Below are 19,839 nucleotides of genomic sequence, written 5' to 3' on the forward strand. Positions count from 1 at the left end.
TCGATGTGATGACAACATATTTAATACATTTTACTACAAACTCTTTGAAGGTTTGAGGGATGAAATGTGGAGAGGAAAACTGCAGCTCATACAGGAGGAAAGAAGTGCTCATTGTTGATAGTAAAATTCACTTTATGATTAAAATATAATTGTTAATCTTTAATGTGTAATACACAGTCATCAATCAGATAGATAAAATAATCCCAGAAGAGCATCTGAGAAATGATATTAAACTATATCTAAATTTCTTCATCTGAAGAGTTTTGAATGTTTTTTCGACGAAGCTCCACCGGTGTGTGTTCTCCATCAGAAGGGCAGTTTGTTGCGGAGGGGGATCTTCTTTTTCAGAATCAGGGTGGAGTTGACCTGCTGGGCCGACAGCAGACTGTGCCACTGAGCGACCGGCCGCCGCGGGTTGGACAACATGTCGGCCCAGTGCCTCAGCTGGTTCCCGGTGGCGTCGCACCCCAGGAAGATCTTCCCCATGGCGTCGTTCCTGGTCATGGCATCATGGTCCCACACAGAGACGACCAGGTTCACCCTCTGAGGACGACAGGCAGGAAAAGTTTCAGCAGAGTTCAGTGTGATTTCAGTCCAGTCAGACAGTTTTGGTTTCACTGGTTTAGATTTTGAGAAATCTGCCTTTAAAATCACTGCTCTACGAAAGATTTAAAATGCTTAAATACTAACAATTTAAAGAAATGAAGTCAAATACATTTCTCATTGTTATATGTATTTCCTTTTTATGTAGGCATTGTCATAAATAAATGAGAAAAACATATGTTAGATAACAATTATTTAGCATTTTGTCTGTAATAAAATTGTTATTGAGGCTTAAGAAAGTTGAACACATTTCTGTCATGCAGTAAAGTGTGAAAATACTCAAAAATGTTTACATAAAAGACTATAAATAATATAAATGCAAAAATATGTCAGTAGAGTAATATCCAAAATGGGATTGAGGTCATTGAAATGCAGCGTCTCTATTCCTTTTTTTTTACACTGTAAAATGTTGCATTCGTTACATATCTTGAACCAAAGGGATCAAATGTTTGATTATGGTGCGAGTTTATGTAAAATTATTAATAACAGCTGATAAGACTTTATAAGGTTTTTTAAAACTCTCAATTATTAATATCAGCCTCAAAGGTCCTGCATCTGTCTCACCTGGATTTGTTCAAATGACACGTCGAAGGTGAAGGATTCGTTGTAATAAGGGTTCAGCGTCTTCTTCTTAATGGACGTCTTCCTTTTCTTCCACTTCCTCTTATCCAGAGCCAACTGCACCTTCACATAAGGATCTAAAAACAACAGGTGAAATAAATTCATTCAGATATCAGATTCTGTAACTTATACATGTGTTTCCATAAACTTTTTTTTTCTTACGTGCAGGTTCAATTTCTTCTTCTGAGGAAATTAAGAGAAATTTGTTCAAAAAGATTGTTTAGAAGATTAAATATTTTAATATATAAATATATTTAATTTAATATCATATTTATTATTGTTCTTATTATTTAATATTATATATTATTTATCTAATATATAAATATTATACTATATAGATATATATAATACAAAAATGTACAAAAAATCATATATATATATACAAATTAAAATAATCAAAACTGAATTGTACAACAACAATTTACCGTAACTAAACACTGAGTTTAGAATCTGATTTCAACTGACAATTTTATTATTTTGTTTTTGAGGAATTATCATCCTAAAAAACTACATTAATAATTATTAATTATTTCTCGAGTTACTGCTGTCTGATGTTGTAAATCTTTCTGGGCTGTGAATGGTTTGGATCTGAGATCTGGTCTCAGTCTGACCTGAGGATCCTCCGATGTCCATGCTCTTCAGGTTTTTGGCCTCCAGGATCACCACGGTCAGTTTGCCGGCAGTGGGAACGTAACGCAGAGAGAAGCAGATCTCCCCCAGTTCTTCTTCCTGCAGCCCACAGACATCACCGTCACACACAAGTCTTTACACTGACTTTGAATTATGTATATATTGATATATTACAGCCTTTGACAACACAACAAATTTCATTTTGTTTTGTAAAATACTGAAACCTTTAAGGACCTTTTTTTACAACCTGCATCTTGTTGTTTTGTCCAGTTCAGCTTCAGCATTAAAAACAAAATGTGTTTTGATGGACATAATGTTGAAATGCGATTTAGGTTTTAAATTACTGTAAAGCAAACAACTACGGTGTAAGTGCAGCAGGCCAGATATAAATCAGGACAGAGTCCTGAACCTTCAGTGTCAGTGGTGTGGCTGTGCCTGTTGGTCTGCGCGACAGAAATCAAACACAGGTTTCTCTCTTTTTGTCTTTATAAAAATCATTTTAACACTCACCTGTGTCACTGATCTCTCATCTTTTTCTCTTTTCCTGTATTTACGTCTGTTCACCCTCCTACTTTAAATACTGGGTATTTACTGCTCTGTTTCTGAGTATAACTTCTTTTTGCTAAATCTTTCTATGTAGAGGGTTGGAGTGCCTTTAAAGGGCTCTATAAAGAAAATATTATTAATATTATTATTGTTTTTATACAGTTTACTACAGACATTCATTGTCTCCAGAGGGTAAATCCCACTGACCTTTCCTGTAGCTCCACCATGAGGTTGTTATTCTTGGTTATAATTTAAATAGCTACACTATTGGTTAGATTGCTGTGACATTTGGTTCATGGTCCTCAGAGGATGATTTTTAAAAACACTGATACTCTGTATTTTATTCTAGTGCAAAACACTAAGACAGTGAAATTGTCCATGCTAGTATTATCATTGTTTGGCTCAAAGCATCACTGTTTCTGGTTTGTCCAGAGACTCTTTTCGCTCCTCTACCTCGAACTTGGCGGGCTCGGCCAGGTCCTGCCACTCCTCGATGACGTGGTTCCAGTCGACATTGCAGAGCTGCACCCTGAGCTCGCCGATGATGTTGTGTTTGGAGAATCTGTTGAAGTCGAACACCTTCATCACCACCGTCGACTTCAGGAGGGAGGACTTGGATATCTGGAAGCACAAGATAGTTCAACAGATGATAGAAGCAGGCAGAGAAGCGGGGTTCAGGAAGAACAGTTTGTCAGTTTAAATATTATTTTAGTTTTACTCTTTGAGGCTTTTGAGAAAACAAACTAGAGTCACAAGACAGAGCGAGGGGGAGATCAACTTGTTGTTTTTGTGTCTTAACTTCACACACTGCAGAAGTAACGGCTGGAAATGTTCAATATCCCAATATTGATTAATCGTTTGGTTTATTAAATGTAAGAAAATTGTGAAAGATTTCTTGTTTTGTCCGACCAAGAGTCCAAAACTAAAATATATTCAGTTTACGAATCAAACAGATGAAAGCATTCTCATTGTTTCAGCTCTAAATGAGGAGAAACCAAGATTCTGAGCAGGTCACGTCCTCGTTACTTCAAATTAAAAGCCTCTGTAAATGGAACAATGATCAGTTTCTGTTTGTGAGGCTCTGATACAGATTCTAAGTGTATTTCACTCAGCCATGTTTAAACTGTATCTAACTAAATCACAGCCACCTCCTACCTGGAAGTTGAACTGTTCGTTGAAGACGGGGTTCAGCGTGTTTCTGAACACTTTGGTCTCGCAGGTTTTGGATTTGTCGGGGCAGATGTAGACTTTGACGTACGGGTCCGAGCTTCCTCCCAGGTCCATGGCCATCAGGCCGCCGGCTTGTTTGATCCCGACTGTGAGCTGCAGAGACCAACAGGAAACAGAGCTTTAGTTTAGCTCTGATCTTTCTCATCAGGTCCTGGTTCCTGGGACTGAAACGTGCAAACGTCAGTTTCCACAGAAAGGCTGGGATTTATAAAAACAAGCTTGACAGGAGAATGTGTTCCTGTGTGAGAGGAAATTAGTGACACAGATGGTAAAACGGTGAATTAAAGCCAGACTTTATAACAAACTTTTGACAGGTTTAATTTACTTCATATCAATGGAATAATCATACTGTATTGCCAACAGTTTTATATTGTCCTTGTGCTCTGTCTTAAAAGATACAGACAAAGCCAAATCATAACTATTTATTCTGTGATTCATTACTTATCTCCAGGTTATCAAACCCTCAGAGTGCAGATAAGACCAGGATGCGTCCGGTGGCAGATCCTGGAAAGTCTGAGTTTTAGAACAAAATCTACCAAAACTGCAGATGTTTTTTCTGTATAACATCTGTTCTGCTGCCAGAGGCAACGGTGATGCTTAACAAATCTGAGCAGCGTTTGCTTTGCTTGTGACGCTGAATCACCTCAGACAGAGCAGCGTTGTACTCCAGAGAGTACAGCAGCTTTCCTCTCTCCTTCTTGGTCGAGCCATAGTCCACATCTGCAACATCTGGCTGAACCTGTCGGAGCACAGGAGACACAGCAGGTGAGACACCAGTCAGAACTGACACAAGCAGAACCTGGAAAAACAAACTGCTGTACATCACCCAGGTGTGAGCGTGTGAACAGGACAGACTCAGAGTCCCAGTGACTCACCAGGGCTGTGGTGGTTTTCCCGTTGACCCCGTTCAGGTTGATGTTCTCATCCTTCTTCTTCTGCCGTTTCTTCTTCTTCCCTTTGCAGCAGCACTTGATGCAGATGCACAGACAGCAGAGCAGGATCAGCAGAGCGCCGGCCACAAAGATGGTGTAGATCGCCCATCGAGGCACTGCACGGGATGAGACAGGTGCACACTTATTTACTGTGTCATGCACGTACACACGAAGCCAAAAACACTGCTGCATTAAAGGAGAGAATTGTGTCTCAAAACAATCAGATGCCTGTGTGTACACTGAAACAGGTTTTACTTGCTGTAATTATTCCTCCTGTTCATCCTGGATATTAACAGATCCTGTCCTGAAGGACTGGAAGACTTAATATATCAAAAAACTGTAGTTTGGTGACTTACGGGGGATCTGGTCCAGCAGGTCGTCGAAGAAATGGATAGCAGCAGCAGCAACTGGATTGATGGTGGTGTTAGTGGGGGTGAAGGTGGTGGAGATGACGGTAATGGGGTGAGCTGTCGGTGGCAGGTCTGTCATGACGGGTGGAGCCCATGAAGCTGACGCATTATGTGCTGGATGAGATGAATTGTGTGCTGGTTGATGGGTGGGAGGCATGATGAAGAGGATGAGGAGCTCTGGAAGAGGAAAGAGGTTTCTAGTGGTCATAGGGGGCGTCACTGGTTACGTCACATGTTACTGATCAACATGTGGCGGTAAAGGAAGGGGAGAAGAGTACTGCAAAAAAGTAAATAATACTGGATTTAAAATACCTGAAAATTCACGTTTGAACATGTTTTGTAAAGAAAGGAAATGCACACTTGCTATTTTCAGAGTATAGTATAAATGCGTCCAAACTGACAAGTACGACAACATGCAGTGTACTACGAGTACCCGGATGGTGCACTCAAAACATTAAAAAAGTCGAGTGTAAAACAATGAACACTTCTCACCCTGAACAGTTGCCATCTTGGCTACATAACAGAAGGGGAGGAACTATCAACGTGTTTTCAAACTTGTGGCAACGGCGACCAAAGAAGGAGGATGGCACATACAGGACAGTAAAATGCTCATTCTGAAAGGTCCCATCCAGTCTAAAGGTAGATGTCCATGTGTTTGTGATTATAAAGCAGGTCTAGGTTCTATATTAATACTGTGAAAGTATCAAAGCCTCAGTCCACAGAGAAATGCACACAGCCTGTATTCAGAAACTGAGCCTTAAAACCAGCCGTCAGGACTTCTGGGACTTTGTGATGTCACAACAAAGCAGTCACCGCCCTCCCAAGCCCCGCCCACCTGGACCCACCATCCAACCTTGCAGAATTTGGTTTCTCTGAGTGTTTAAATGAAATCTGCTATATTTTCATTGGATCACTCAGAAAACAGTCAGCCAATCGGAGGAGAGGCTCAGAGCCAAATAAGTGCTGACTGACCAGTAAAGCCGTTAGTTATTTCCAGACTCGTCCAGGCTGGATAAAGATATTGCAAAAACTGTAAATATAATCTTAACGTGAGACTGAAGATTTCACCGCTGAGGCTGAAGCAGATTCACCATCAGGACGTTTAGAAGGATCTTAAACATCAGGATTGAACATCTGAAGGCTGACGACTTGGCCCGATTAACCATGGACAGATATTATAGCAAAAGGAACCAATCCAACCACTGGTTTATTAAATGTACCCCCTTGAGAAAAAAGCAAATAAACCTGGATAGAATATCAGCATAAACACCATGAAACCATCCACCGTCCTGATATTCCTGGACAAACTGGTGTTTGGAGGTTTCTTAATAACAGTGACGTATAAAATCAAACAAACATCGCAACCATGAAACTCTGCTGACGTGACTGAGTGGAATTCCACCTGCAGGCCTCCACCATGAACAAACAGCAGCAGCACATTAACCCTCAGCCTGATTGACACTCTGATAACAACACAGTTCAATTAACAGGCCTGGAAGCAAATAGATAACTGCACCTTACTGGCACAGTCGGGTTCAAAAAGGTTGAAAGCTCTTCAGTTTACAAAAACAACCCAAACATATTTCTACAAAATGTTCTCAGGGTGAAAAAAGGTAAACACTTTCAAAAAGCATCCACAGTCTTAAAGTCAATTCATTCAAATTTATCCTCACAAAGACGAGCTCCTGATAGACGCCTTAAATCCACTGCAGTGTGTGGACCTTAGACGCTGCAGTCATGTGTTTACAGCAATATTCCCATTAACACCTTGTGCACCTTATTTACCAAAAATTAAGTCTGTGGTACTTTTTAGTTTTATCATTTGTTTTCTGCACTAATTTTCCCTATAAATATAAGAGCACACACTCAGTATAGTAGCAGTATAATGATAGAAATCTATGTCTCTGAGTTTTTACCTGAAATCTGCTGTATTCAGTTCAGCTCAGTTAAAGACACGAAAACAACCTGAAAGGGACAAAAAAGACCATAAATAGGAGTCAAAACAATAGTAATTTTAGGTTGGGTAGGGGCCCTCCCAGGGTCACTTTCTGGCCCTTAGCTGGTGAACTGCTGTAGCTGGTGGAGCTTCTCTCTACTTTCTTTCTTCTGTGTTATTTACTGTCCCCTGGTTTATTGTTCACCACTGTAAACCATTTCATTCAATAAAAAGTCTCTGAAGAGGGAAAGTAAAGCTTCTTGAGTTAGCAACCTCGCTAACGATGAGTTAGCTTAGCTCAGCGCCAAGTTCGTTAGCTTCCCTCGGTCTCTAACAAGTTCGCACAGTTTATTCATTGTTTGTACCATTGACTCCTGTCTGATCACTGTCTGTAAACGGTTCAATATGATTGGATGGTGCAACACAGCCAATAAGATCAATATCCATCAAGATGGATCGTTATTGGTCAAAGGCACAAACTTGACAAAAAGCTGAACTCTGAGGATTAATTTCACCTCCTCACTGCAGTGACTTCATTTTGCCTTTAAAATCCAGGTGTGTCCAGACCGTAACTCAACATAACCCCGATGACATCATCATGATGCGTCTCAGGTGATAACAGGAAACTGTCAGTAAAAAAAAAAAACCCTCCAGTGGGCAAAAAGAGCAGAAGAGTCACCTCATGTGTTGATTTGCTGAGTAAATTTATTTGTGATCAACATGCTGCTGACTTTGGCTTTGACTGCGGTGAGTTCTCTTTTTAAAGGACATATCATGTGATCACCAATCAACAGAAAACAGTTACACCTGGTTCATCATCCAGAAAATGTAATAAAATAAATTATTCAAAAACAAATAACCACAAAAAGACAGTTTCTTCTCTGAAACTGTCTGTTATTCACCATTAACAACCATCTTCCTCAAGTATCTCAACTCATAAATGCAAAACACCCTCTGGTTTTTCCAAAATCAAGCCAAAGAAGCATCTCACTGACTAAAGCTGCAAGTGAAATATTTTACTCACTGCTGACGAGTTTTAGAGAAACGTCGACATCCCTGCTCCTTCCCTCCGGACGACGGGCTGAGGCTAAAGCGCTTCAGACCTGCTCACAATAAAACGATGGAAGAGGAAGGAAGTGACGTCTGATGGAGAGACTGGACCTTCCCTAAAAACAACCCAGAACTGATAAAAGAGAGGAAACGCCTCCGCCCTCCATCTGCATCCAGTCTGTTTTCACTCTAATCATCGGGAGTCCGGCCTCTTTCCAAACAACTATTTGTCTACTCAAACAGTGAAAGTGGTCTGTGACAAAAACAAGTCCCCTTCCTGTTCCGCTCTGTTGGCCTGAAGCAAGAAAACAAGAGTCTCAGTCTTTACTCAAAGATCTGAATGTACACACAGTGCAGCCCCCAGCAGGACTCAGGCGGCAGGACATGAAGCTGCTTGATTCATCTGATGGACTGAGAGACGACACTGTCCTGTCCCCCAGTGTCGACGCACAGCAGCTCCCCTGTCGCCACATCCCAGCTCCGTCCTCCCCCTGCTCCACCCCACAGTGCAGCACCTTTCCTCCGCTCATCATGTTCAAAACGAAGCACTAACTCGTATCACAACTGGCCCAGAGCTGGAGATCCTTCAAACCCATCTGAGAAAACAGGACTAAGAGTCTTCAGCAACGTTAGCTAACACGCTTGTTGTTCTGTAAATACAATGTTTAACACTTTAGTTTAGTGTGTTCTCATGCTGATGTTTGCAAACTAGCACTAAACTGACAGGAAAACTGAGGGGAACCCGAAGTCAGAAGGATTCAACCAATCAGAAACATGAACTTAGGAACCAAATGTGCAACAACACGGTGTGAAGTCTCCTGAAGTGTAAGACCTTCAGAAATGAACTGATGGAGAACACGTTCTGCTTCATGATGAGGAGAAACTGAGCAGGTGAAGAGTGAAGAGTTTCACTGCAGCAGGTGAAAAGTTTGAATTTCATCATCAGGCTGAAAAACATGTTTAGTGACCTGACGTCCACAAACAGCCTCGAGCTGTTTACAGTAAAATCCCACACGAGAAACTGAAGAAACAGAACGCAATGAAAACAAGTGCAGAGAACAAAAATGGTTAAGAAAGAAAGAAAGAAAGAAAGAAAGAAAGAAGAGGAGAAGACAGGAAGAAGGGAAAAATAAAAATGGCTGGAGGAGAAAAGAAAAAGGGGAGCGAGGGAAGAAACACGGAAAGAAAGAAGAGGAACAATGGGAAAAATCAGGGAAGAAGAAGAGATAAAAAAACAGGAAACAGCAAGAAAAAAATAAAAAAAATAAAGTGACAAAAAAGACAAACAGGTGAAAACAAAGAAAAGAATGAGAGTTGAAGAAAAGTGGCAGAAAAAATGAAAGATTAAGGGAAGAGTAAGAATTAAAGGAAGCAGAGAGAAAAAACAAAAAGAGGGAACGTTTGGAAGAAAGAATGAAAAAAGAGGAGGAAGAAAAGGAAAGATGGAAAAAGAAAGGAGGAAAGAGGAAAAAGGGAGAAAGAGTAAAAGAAAGAAAAGAGAAAGGAGAAGGGAAGAAAAAGATGAGGAATGAATGAAATAAAAAGACAGGAGAAAAGAAAAAGTGAAAGAGACGAGTGCAGGTGTTAGTGAAACAGTGACGGTGGTCCCCGAGATTTTTAGGATTTAAACACAAAGAAAACAAACGTCCACAGACACAAGACACTGACTGTAGAATCAACTGTGTCACCTTCATGTTGTCTTCTGTGCTGAAAGAGAAGTGAACGTTTGGCTCTGGATTCAAAAGAGAAAACAGTGACAGTACCTGAGCACAACGATGAGACTTTCTTTATTTAAACCTCATCTCTTCTCCGTTTGTTCAGGCGGCTGTTAAACTCTGTCAAAGCTGCTCAACTTCAGTCGGCCACCTTCAACTCTGCAAGTGTGTCTGCTCCAGCCTGCACCACACCTGCTGAACACACACACACACACACACACACACACACACACACACAGATACCTGCGTAGTCAGTGTTCAAACAGAGGTGGAGTCTTTGCTGCTAAAATACAAGTTACTCAAATACAGTCTGAGTCTTGTACCAGAGCAACAGGAGGAAGTCTGATCACTGAATACAGCGTCTGTTTTTCTGAAGCAGTCGTCAAATTCACCTCCAGGGCTCAACAGTGGCTTCTATTATAGCATTCACTTAGATTATAATAATTTAATATGTTGTTTTATGGTTTCTACCATTTAATCCTTGTTGTTTTCATTCAGTCAAGAGGCCACGGCTCTGTGGCTGGTGCTCGGTTCACCTCCACTGTCCAGTGAAAAACATGAAATTATCAGATGGATTATGATGAGATTTTATGCAGATATTCCTGGTTCCCAGAGGATGAACCCGACTGACTTTAATGATCCGCAGACTTTTCCTCCAGCAGGTTGACATTCATGTTTTTTTAGAGAAATTGCTCATCAGGTATTGGATGGATTGGTCCAGACTTTGATGAGGGCCACCACTGACCCACCACCCATCAAGTCTGGGTCCTGCTGCCTCCAAGTTCCTAACAAGTCCAGTGCAGCCAAACATTTCTACTATGTGGTATAGTAGGATAATTATTGTTTGTGCCTCACAGAGTAACAGTTGCAGTTACAGGTCAAGGTTGGGGTTGAATGTAAAAGAAGTATAACCAGAAGGGAGTCCATGTTGATGTTGTTATCCCGCCATGCTGTTGATGGTCCAGTAAATGAAACCAACTAAACTACATTCCTGCTGTGTGGACATTGGTTATGTTTTAATGAAGATGCAACATACTATTTCCTAGGTTCATGTGTGCAAAGTGACTGAAGTAGTTAAATTACTATTTCTGTGTAGTGAACTACTGAAACTACAATTCTGGGGCATAAATGGAGAGGAGTGATTTCTTATTTTTATTTTAGCATTGCTTCTCTACTGTAACATGTTATGACCTGTACGGAAGCCCTGAAAGTCAATTTCTCGTTATTCTTGCCAGGATTTTGCCTTTTTTTTCTCACTGGTATAAACAACCCCTCAGAGGCAAGTGGGGCACTTTTTGCAATAAACTCAATTGAGTGTCATTTTTTTCTGATTTTGTGCATGTGACCTTTTTGTTTTATATTTTGCTATAATTTCATATCATGTGTTTCAATTTTTCACAAAGTAGTTTGAACTACTCTTCCTGGCTAGTTTCAGGTAACTAAACTACATTTCTCCCTGAAGTAACTTACTCGCTAGCTTGCAAAGTTATTCACCGTCTTTACTGTCTACAATTGTATTTCAGTGACTGTGAAATTCAAACTCCACACATCCTCTTATAGAAAATGAAAAAAGTCACCGGCTCTGAAATGACTACGCAGTGAACTGTGTTTCGTGTTTACTGTCGACCACTGTGTTTGTGCCTGTGCTCTACTGTCTGCTGATAATCTCACAAAGCAGCTCATCACATCGTAGTGATACTAAAATTACAGATGCCAGTAAAATGATGGAAACTGTCTGAAATATGAACAATCACTGAGTTTCTGTGAACTCACTTCTACCTTCTTATCACACAGACTGAGGCCTGAACACAAAGTAATCACTTAGTTTTTTTATTTTTATGGTTGCTGTATTTATTGGTTTAAATGGTGAAATAAGCATGAACAGGCCAGAGCCAATCACAGTGAAGTAATCAGAGCAGGAAACAGTTTCTTAGCTTCAACATTAAAAAGTTAGATCCACTCAGTGACACAGAAATCTGCTGGTTCCTGCTCTGCAGACACAAACGTTTGAACATGTTCATCTTCTGTTTCAGACCAGATCAGTGTCGTCAAAGGAAGTTTTGGATTTTTAAAGTTTTGACTTTTAAAACAATTCCCACAAGTCACAGAAATAAAAAAAAACTTGTTTGTTCTGTTGCATGAGGAATTTTTATTTTTTTTATCCTTATTTCTATTCCTATAATTTCATGACTCGTAACTTCAAATTAGAAATGCAGCACTTTTAATTTCACTGAAATAAAAGATTAAGATTTATTCTACACACACTTAAATGTTCTTCACAAATGTGTTTAAATCTGTTAGTGAGCACTTCTCCATCCACCTGACAGGTGAGGGATATCCAGATGTTGATTCCACGGTGTGATTGTTCCACAGGTGTGCCTCTAGCTGGTCACAGTAAAAGGCCATTTTATAATGTGGTTTTATTTTGAAAAATTGACATTTATTAGGCACTGAACTGTGGGTTTCTAGGGTCATGGTCCTGATCCACAACCCTCCTCCCAAAAAATGAAAATCTGTAGCCAAATTCATGGGAAATCCACAGTTCAGTGGCTAATAAATGTCTGTTTTTCAAAATAAAACAAATCTTATCGTGGTTTTCTATTGTGACCAGCCTGAGGCACACCTGTGCAACAGTCCTGCTGTGTAATCAGCATCAGGATTTACCACGCCTGTCAGGTGGATGGAGAAGAGCTCACTAACAGATTTAAACACATTTATGAACCAGTTTTAAAAGAAAGGAGCCTTTTCTGAGCTCTTAAGTCTTTTATTTCAACTCCTGAAAAATGGGAGCGAAAAACTAAAAAGTTGCATTTATATTTTTGTTCAGTGTTTTTTGTTGTGTCTCCAACTTTTTAAGCTGCTGTCTTTACCTGGTTTTCACCTCATTATACCTCGACTGGTTACACAAAACACATTTGAGGGAACACGTCATGTGATTTAGTGAGTCCATGCATAACACTGTGCCTCTGCAGGAGCAGATTTGACCTTTAAAAGCTGAATTTGAAGTTTCCCGCCCTGATTACTCGTCAGGTTTGTTGTGTTTGTTTGACACTGTTTAAAAAAAGAAAAAAGAAAAAAGAAAAAAAAAGAAAAACCGAAAAACAAAAACACTCCTTTCTTCTTTACAAGAGAAACCGCAGCCATGATAATATGTATCTGTCTATGTCCTGTAGATAAATGCATCATATTCTCTTCTGGGATATTTCAAACTATGTGTTTGGAAAACAAGAGGACTGATCTGCAGTCAGTGTTTATTTACCGCCCAAACCCCCTTTATTATTTTACTGAACATTTAAATAACATTAGAACTAAATGTGGTACAGTGCTGATGTACAGAGGGTCGGATGAAGGTTTGGACGCAGACACACAGCTTCCTGTTTCTCCTCTGTTATGTACACTGAAGGTGCGACAGCGGCTGGTGGATCAGAAGTTGATGGCTTTGCCAAAGGAGGCGGCCAGGTTCGCTTCTCTGAAGGCCTCCGACACCGTCTGAGGAGGAGGAGGAGGAAGAGAGGGTGGATGAAGAGGAGCAGGAGAGAGGAGAAGGACAAAGCAGATTTGAGAAACGTATTTTTCTTTTACATCTGTGTGACCACTGCTCATCAGGACCAGTCTGTAGCTAAGAAAAGCCGACTTCATGAAGTAGTACCTTTGTACCAAAACAAAGGGGGACCATGCTTTCGCTGTTTTAAGCCGACCTGTATAGGCTGATGTTTTCTTACTGCTGTTTAATCTTGTTGGTTTTCAGTCTTGTGGTTCTATCGTGGTCTACTGTGGTGTTTACTGTTGAGTGTTATGCATTTTATTACTAATTGTGACTTTGTTACTGCTGTTTGAAAAGTGCTATATAAATAAAGTTCATTAATATTTCTATGACATGGCCGAATTTTACATCTTGACATCTTAACAAAATGAAGCGTTTCTTTCTGTTGTCCGGCCCTTCAGAAGTGTGTTAATGTGTGATGGACTTGTGTGATTTGTGTGTGTGTGTGTGTGTGTGTGTGTGTGTGTTACGTACAGGATGGGCGTGGCACACTCTGGCGATGTCCTCACAGGAAGCTCCGTACTCCATGGCCAAAGCAGCTTCGTTGATCATCTCTCCCGCTCCCTGCAGGAAACACACACACACAGTTCAACATGTCTGAGGACCACAGCTGGTCCCTCTGATGCCGACTGCGTTCGTTCATTCGGTTTTTTGCTCTTACAGATCCGAGGATGTGCGCTCCCAGCATCCTGTCTGTCTCCTTGTGGCTGAGGATCTTCACCAGGCCGTCGGTGTCGGCGTTGGTTTTGGCTCGGCTGTTGGCTGCAAAGGGGAACTTGCCAACTTTGTATGGGACGCCCTGAGGAGGAGGAGAAGACCAAGACTGTAAAACACCGCTGGACACTCAGCACAGGAAACAACTGGGACAATAGTTTTCCAGTCATCATTACCACACAAGCAACCGCTGTGTTTTCCACATTAATCCCATCAATTACCACCACCCCCTCGTCCCTGACTCTCACCTCCTCTTTGAGCTGCTCCTCTGTCTTGCCCACCCAGGCCACCTCAGGGTGTGTGTAGATGACGGAGGGAACGCAGTTGTAGTCGATGTGCACGGCGCCGCCGGCCATGCCCTCCACACAGATGATGCCCTCGTCCTCGGCCTTGTGGGCCAACATCGGCCCGGCGACCACGTCACCAATCGCATAAATACTGACGGAGGAGAGGGAGGAAAACACAGTTACTGAAACTGACCCAAGGGCAAGAGGCAAGTTTTATAAGCTGCATTTTGATTTATGTGAATTTATTTTTTCTTCTCAACATTTTTTCTGAATTTTACATTTTTGTGTTGTTATTGATAAAACTTGAATTTCCAGTCAAGTATATTATTTACTTTGCTTATTAATGTGTAGCTGCAAATATTTAACATGATTCTTTCACAATCTTACATGAAAAAGAATGGCAGCCAATAAATAATTATTCAGTAGATGTTTGCCTGTGACCAGGAGCTGATCATGAATGAGCTGACAGGTCAGGTGGTCTCTCTCAGACGCCTGTTACTGTGTCAGCCTGAGCTCTGTGGTTACCTGGGTACTTTGGTCTGGAAGCGGTTGTTGACGGGGATGCGCCCCCTGTTGTCCAGCTCAATGCCAACAGAATCCAGACCAAGGTTCTGGGTGAAAGGTCGTCTGCCGATACAGACCAGCAGCACGTCGCACGTCAGCGTCTCGTTCTTCCCTCCGGCCGCCGCCTCCACTCTGAAACACCAAACACACCGACACTCAGGTTATTACCGATCACTTCCCAAAGAGAGACGTCATCCAGACTCTGGTGCCCTGACAGGATCTGAAGCTTCAGGGGTGTTTCACTCACGCCACGTCGATCTTGCCGTCGGGCCGTTTGGTGGCTCCCATGACTTTGGTGCTGAGCTTGAACTTGACGCCCTGCTTCTGCAGGATGCGCTGGAAGTTCTTGGAGATCTCCATGTCGATGCCCATGCCGCCCACGTGGCCCAGGAACTCCACTGCTGTGACCTTGGAGCCCAGACGCTGCCACACTGACCCCTGGAGGAGAGGAGGTCAAACATTTGTGAGACGAAGACTAAAGAGCAAAACTTTCAGAGGTGACAAAGTGTTAGTGCTGAGGATCACATGAGCTAATGTCTCCTCATTCTGGATCAGACAGTGTCTAACATATTAATGAGTTTCTCTGTGAACGAGGCTGAAGTGATGCTGACCAGCTCCACTCCGATGACTCCAGCTCCAATCACAATCAGCTCCTCTGGCACTTTCTTCAGGGACAGAGCTCCTGTCGACGACACGACGGTGTCTTCATCGATCTACACAAACATATAAACAAACAAAAACATATTAGAACGTAAGAAGGGAGTTCAACATTTTAATTTCACACCTTTTCTAGTTGAATGTTTGGTTTTCAGGTCGTCAAAGTATCTGCACTGGCATGTCAGAATGATCTGACCGTTCGGGTCACAGTCAGATCGTCCTATTAGTTTGCGCGACCACAGGTGTGCTCACTGTTTCTACTTCTTTTTTTTAGAAATGCTGTTTTAAATCACTGATCGCTGAAATTCCATGACTTTCAAAATGTTTGGAAAAGGCCTGGAAATATCTGTAAGGAGTGAAACTGAACCTGAATCCCGGGGAAGGGCGTGACCTCGGAGCCGGTGGCGATGAGGATGTTCTTGGTGTTGATGACCTGCTCGCCATCTGCTGTTGTGGCTGTCACCTGGTTCTTCCCTGTCACCCTCCCGAAACCGTTGACATGGGTCACCTGGGGAGGGGGGGGGGGGGGGGCACACTGTTAGCACTGGTATCCGAGGTTCGGACTGTGAGTAAGATGTTGGTAAAAAACAATTAAACCACAGAGAGAGAGAGAGAAGTCTGACTTTGTTCTGTTTGAAGAGATGTGCGATTCCTCCGGTCAGAGCTTTGACCGCCCCACTCTTCTGAGCCATCATCTTCTCCAGGTTCAACGAGATGCCTGAAACTGACACACACACACACACACACACACATACACATACACACACATGAATCTCGAGCAGTTGGTCGATTACACAGAAAAATAATCACCATCTACATCAATAATCTATTAAACATCATTTTCATGCAGGTTAATCAACACTGAAAATGATGGTTAGCAGCATCTTTCTCTGGATTTTCTGCCCTTTAATAGACGGATGTTGATGTAAAGACACAGGACTGAGCAACAGAAACTCATCTTTAACTCCAGCCAGACAACACTACTCCATCTGAAAGACACTTTAGAGCCTGGACTACACAAAATGTCCCTTTAAAGTCCAGTGGAGCCTCTTACTTTCAATGCCTCTGCTTTCAAAGTCCTTGCCATGAGCCATGTGGTACAAGTAGGAGTTGTTCAGCAGAGCCTGCACACACAGAATATCCAGTTACCAGTGTCCTGTTCGAATTTTATGCTGAGGAACCGAACGGCTATGTAAAAAAAATGAGAGCAGACTGGAAGAATAAGATCTGAGTAAACTGATGATGATGATGATAATAATACGAGATGCTCATAAATCACTGAAATAACCACATTTGTCCACAGCCGTCAAACTGTCCGGTCTGATCAGAGAGAAAACAGTCACCAACCTTTGAGGGGATGCAGCCGACATTCAGACAGGTACCCCCCAGCGTGGCATTTTTCTCAACACACACTGTCTGTCAAAGGAAACGCACATAACAATGATTAAGTTGAATTTCTATCAGCAAATAAATGGTGTAGGTGAGCCGTCAGGGAGGGGGGGGGGTTACCTTGAAGCCAAGCTGTGCAGCTTTGATGGCAGCGACGTAGCCCCCTGGACCGGAGCCCACCACTGTGACGTCAGCATCGACTGCGGCGAAACAACACAACAACGTTTATCACACAGAAGCTCAGAGATAAGACATCAGGGAAAGATACAGGACATAACCTCCCCACAATAAAAGTCTGTTTTAGTTCTGAAGATCGGGGCTGAACCTGGCGACCGGTGAGATCAGTCTACTGCTTCAGCGAGGCTTTTATTGTGACATAACCCACAGGAAATACACAACAGTCACTGCAAAAAGCTCAATGTAGGACAGTTGAGAGTTTAAATCAACGTTTGAAGATGATTTCCTGCTGTAGGTGTCAAGTCTGATCAACACAACAACTTTCATTTTAATAACTTTTTAATTTTAGACCATTTAGATGAGGACATTAAGTCTTATATGATATATGCTATAATAGCTATTTTTTTGATTCTATTTCATTTTTTAAATTTCTATTTCTTTATTATTCAGTTAATTTTATCTTTATGTTATTATCATGTGGGTCAATGTTTTAAAATGTTTATATGTTCATTTTGCCTTTATTCATGTGAAATACTCAGTGCTTGAAATAATCTGTTGTTAAACACTTTGGGCTGCATTTCTTCAAAGATTATTATTATTATTATTATTAGCAGTAGTAGTACTAGTAGTAGTTATTATTATTAGTAGTAGTATTGTGTCAGGGTTTTGCAGAAATCACTAAGATCACTTATTTCAAAAGTAGGAAATGTAGCACCATATATATAATAATTTCTAATGCTATGATTAATTAGTGCAACCAGGTCCCTGATACATGGTAGAAAGTGGATGCATCAACCAATTAAAAACTGACACAGAAATTATTAATTATTGCAACGAGTAGGTCCAGCTTCAGTTTAAGGGTCGACAACTATCGAACATGTGGCTAAAGTTCATAACAGAAGATATCATTAATGAAGACAGGTGATAAGATTTACAGTCTTCTTACTTGCTGCTTTGTCAGCATAGGTCCTGACCGACACGGCCGTAGCTCCGTGCAGTTTGCAGGGGAGGTGGTGGCTCCGCTTTGAACCAAACAGAACACACAAGGGAGGAAAACAGTGTCACAAGTCAAAAGTAAAACACTACGTTCACATAGTACATGAGAGCAATTCAGATTATTTCGGAGAACAACAGCGAAGTCAAAGTAATCAAACCAGTTCCACTTATAATATACAGAGATCTTTGTTCCTGATCTGTTCTCTGTCTGCCTGTCTGTCTTCAGTGTTTCACAGGGAAACTCTCAGGCTCCGCACTCACCTGCCTGTTATTTACTCTGTGCATTTCCTTCATTAAAAATTTCCCCATTCAGTTGCTACACACTGACAATACTCACTGTGTGAAAAACAGATTTTGGGAAGATGTAAAGCTTGTCATGAGAGTGTCAGCCTCACAATTACAAAGTCATAAATGTAAAAATCCAAAGCGAGGAAACACAAATTGGAAGACACAAGCAGAATTTTCTTTTCTTTGGTTTTGTTTAAAAACGTTGTCTTGTCCAGGAGCTTGAGCTCACTTTTGCATATGCTGCAATTACTGTTTCTTTTTTTATTTTTATTTTTTAACTTTTTAAGGTCATGATATAAGAAGTAACAATGCATTAATATTTGAAGAACAATCAATAAACTATGTCATTTGCCCACAACACACATGCAGCTGTAGCAGGCACAAGCTGTCAGTGTTGGGAACTGAACCAGCAACTCTTTAGCCTCTCCAGCTGAGCAGGCTGCTGGCTAGTTAGCTAAACATGCTTTCACACAAAACACTGATAATAATACTGAACATAGTTTCTCGGCAGATATGAATAATTAGAAAGTAGGTGGATGTTAACCGCGTAAAGTTGTGAAAGGACATAATTTAAGTCGCTGAGCTTCTGACATAACTTACATTAAGAGTTAGGTAACCACCGCTAACTAGCTTGACGTGCTAACATAGCTTGTAGGGAAAATAACTGAAAAGTCACCTACTTATCTCTAATGTTAGTAGAAATCTTTATATTCGGGAAAGAAATATCACTTATCTCAATACGTTAATGTTTTGTTTGCAGTATGAACTAGCTAACGTAACCTCTTTCCATAACAACAAAAGTCGTATTTTTATTAAAATATGGGCTTTTCTGATCATTTTACTCACGCCGAATTAAAGAAGAAATCTTATGAAATTAGACACCACATCAAACACATATTGAGCGACATCTTTTTTTCAACAAATAACCACAACAAATCTGAATTGCAGGTTTTCCCGGTGGAGTCTGACGTTGCGTCCTCTCCATCTGATTTCACGGGACCAGAGCTGTTAGCTGACCCGCTAGCCGGGCCCGGGCCGTGAATCTGAAAACACCAGGATCCACGGGCCGCACAGCTTCTGAAACCAGCCTGAAACTAATCCGGACAACACATGCCGGATAGTGGGTTAGTAAGATCCGTGCTTACCGTGGCCAGAGAGCGGTATAACTGAGTCCAGCTCTGCATTTCGTCGGTGTCCCTTCACAGGATCAGTAACCTACAGCAGGCCGACCAGCCAAGGACTCCTGTCACTGCGCACGCCCAGTACCACTCAACACGCCTGTACGTCGCCGCTGAATGACGTATGTAACTGTGAAAGCTGCAAATCACAAATCTATAACAAATTGTGTATTCTGATATTGCAAAGTATACTCTCTGATACTGAAAAAAAAAAATTTCAACATAAAGTATTTCATATTATCATTTAATATCAAAAGCCTAACCCCAATCCTGAGTTTATCATACTTTTTATTGCAAAATTTTACATAAATGTAATGTTATTTTTTATAAACTTTATATTATTCTTAATCTGAAAAGCGATTAATTGCTAAA

General features: G+C 41.2%; 2 protein-coding genes across 6 annotated transcripts; both read right to left on the minus strand.

Moving 5' to 3' along the window:
* syt8 (synaptotagmin VIII) lies at positions 1-11,353 on the minus strand. Of its 5 annotated transcripts, none has more exons than XM_071459900.1 (10): positions 9,722-11,353; positions 6,889-6,937; positions 4,919-5,149; positions 4,506-4,678; positions 4,274-4,369; positions 3,556-3,723; positions 2,854-3,021; positions 1,836-1,953; positions 1,168-1,301; positions 1-543 (listed from the first exon to the last, which is right to left on the minus strand). In XM_071459900.1, exons 3-10 carry the CDS (start codon positions 5,127-5,129, stop codon positions 307-309), a joined length of 1,305 nt encoding a protein of 434 aa, XP_071316001.1. In that variant the 5' UTR covers positions 5,130-5,149; positions 6,889-6,937; positions 9,722-11,353; the 3' UTR covers positions 1-306. The 5 variants fall into 5 exon arrangements, with proteins under 5 accessions (XP_071316001.1, XP_071315992.1, XP_071315983.1 ...); XM_071459891.1 differs by lacking the exon at positions 9,722-11,353 and adding an exon at positions 7,933-8,390; XM_071459882.1 differs by lacking the exon at positions 6,889-6,937.
* A 1,570-nt stretch (positions 11,354-12,923) lies between these two features.
* dldh (dihydrolipoamide dehydrogenase) lies at positions 12,924-19,583 on the minus strand. Its single transcript, XM_071459869.1, has 14 exons — positions 19,435-19,583; positions 17,952-18,027; positions 16,949-17,028; positions 16,787-16,855; positions 16,494-16,563; positions 16,063-16,163; positions 15,807-15,947; positions 15,394-15,495; positions 15,030-15,220; positions 14,744-14,914; positions 14,180-14,369; positions 13,879-14,016; positions 13,692-13,781; positions 12,924-13,162 (listed from the first exon to the last, which is right to left on the minus strand). Exons 1-14 carry the CDS (start codon positions 19,471-19,473, stop codon positions 13,097-13,099), a joined length of 1,524 nt encoding a protein of 507 aa, XP_071315970.1. The 5' UTR covers positions 19,474-19,583; the 3' UTR covers positions 12,924-13,096.
* Between the last annotated feature and the right edge of the window lie 256 nt (positions 19,584-19,839).

Source organism: Trachinotus anak, unplaced genomic scaffold (genome assembly GCF_046630095.1).
Source record: "Trachinotus anak isolate AG129_WGS33_773 ecotype Australia unplaced genomic scaffold, CSIRO_AGI_Tana_v1 ptg000002l, whole genome shotgun sequence".
Lineage (NCBI taxonomy): Eukaryota > Metazoa > Chordata > Actinopteri > Carangiformes > Carangidae > Trachinotus > Trachinotus anak.